The 1768-nt window shown below is 46.8% G+C and overlaps 1 protein-coding gene across 2 annotated transcripts in view; it reads left to right on the top strand.

The window, feature by feature from the left end:
* Atg14 (autophagy related 14) overlaps positions 1–1768 on the top strand; it is a 60351-nt gene that overhangs the window by 46925 nt on the left and 11658 nt on the right. For both annotated transcript variants that reach the window (XM_004624835.2, XM_023703244.1), the window contains one exon: positions 683–912. In XM_004624835.2, the coding sequence (XP_004624892.1) occupies positions 683–912 (230 nt within the window). The remainder of the gene's footprint in view (positions 1–682; positions 913–1768) is intronic.

A 1768-nucleotide genomic window follows, 5' to 3' on the forward strand; every position in this document is an offset into this window, starting at 1 on the left:
CTGAAACATGGAGATGGGTGCAGACAAGTTCTGGACTGAGCCTGGATTTCCTGCTGTTGTGGGACACTATTTTCATTTGAAAGGAAACTCATAGAGTTTAATTTTATCATGTGAAAACTAAAGAGTTTTTCATAGACGTCTATGTTAACATGTTATTTACTCTTACATTGTAGTGAATTATTTAAATTTTTCTCAGTTTTAATTTCTGATAGAGCAAATGGTTTAATATTATAAGCAAGATTCACTTGGGATCCTGAAATATTCTAAGCCAGTAAAAGGATATGGAAACCAAATAATTTGAGATGCTGCTACCTTGGGGTCAACTCACTGTGCTCTCTTCACATTTGTGAGAGCTTTCTGCCGAAGCCCGTTTGTGCTTCATCTTTGGTAGAAATCACATGCCTCTATATCCCAGTTAAGTTCCCATGCTCGGGGCACCTTTGTATTGCTCTTCTGTGTACGCAAACTATAATTCCTGTCATTCTTAATAATGCTGCCTGTTTGGAGTGTGTGCTGATGAGCCCTAGGAGATGAGGCAGGAGTGCAAATGGTCAAGCCCAGGGGAACTTGGTGACTAGGGAGACCACATCTCATGATGAAACAAGTAAGGGCTGAGGTCATGCTCTAGGACTGCAAAAAATAAAGTCTGTCTCTGAAACATGAATGCATTTCTAACTTCTAGAGACCCTGCAGATGGATCTACAGAGAATGACAGCGCCATGACTTCCAGCACTGTGAGCAAGCTTGCTGAAGCCCGGAGAACGACCTACCTTTCAGGACGATGGGTCTGGGATGACCACAACGGCGACACCAGCATCAGCATCACAGGGCCCTGGATAAGCCTGCCAAATAACGGGGACTACTCTGCCTACTATAGCTGGGTGGAAGAGAAGAAAACAACACAGGGGCCCGGTAAGAAGCAAGATACTGGAGAAGTGCACGTGTGTGTATTGAGATAAAGCATAGGTATCAAAATCGACGACTTTAAAGTGAATAGTTCAGTGGCATTCTGTATTTGAAATGTTGTGCAGCTGTCAGAAGTGGCCCATCACCAGGACTGAAAGCATGTGGTGTGAAGGTGTGGTCAGTGGCCTTCCTTTCTGGCTTCTTTTTCAAGGTTACATTGTGACAGGTATTAGTTCTCCACTGGTTTCTTTGGCTCAGTTTGTCTATCTGTTCATCATCCAACAGACTGAAAACACTGGGTCTCACTATGTAGTTCAGTCTAGCTGTGAACTTATTATGTAGCCCAGGTTGACCTTGAATTTTTTTTTTAAAACTTTTTCAAAGCTTTATTCCAGAGGGGCTCAGTCCTTCTTGGCGGCCGCCTTCCTCATGGCGGCCGCCTTCCTCATGGCGGCCAGCGCGCTGCCCAGCTCCTCACGCTTCCTCTTGGCACAGATGTGCGTCCCCACCCTTTTCTTGTTGAACTTGAGGGCGCGCTTGGCTTGGAGAACTTGAGCAGCTCCATGGCGCGCTGCTCAGAGGCTCATGGGGGCGAAGCCGCTCTCTTCCCGGATCATGTCCCGCGTGGACTTGGTGTGTTTGGTGAGACGTCCGTGACAGCGGCTGTGCCTTGGTTTGCTCACATTCTTCGTCACCTTGTGACCCTTGTTGAGGCCCACAGTTATGGGATAGCGGAGGGCCGGGGCTACTCTTGTTCGATGGTTGCTGTGGTGGAAGGCTTGACCTTGAATTGTTTCGTTTTGTTTTTTGGAATTTGGAAAGCCGTTTATTACTGAGCTCAGGGCCCCCCAGTCTGCTCTCA

Source organism: Octodon degus, unplaced genomic scaffold (assembly GCF_000260255.1).
Source record: "Octodon degus isolate 3935 unplaced genomic scaffold, OctDeg1.0 scaffold00007, whole genome shotgun sequence".
Classification (NCBI taxonomy): Eukaryota; Metazoa; Chordata; class Mammalia; order Rodentia; family Octodontidae; genus Octodon; species Octodon degus.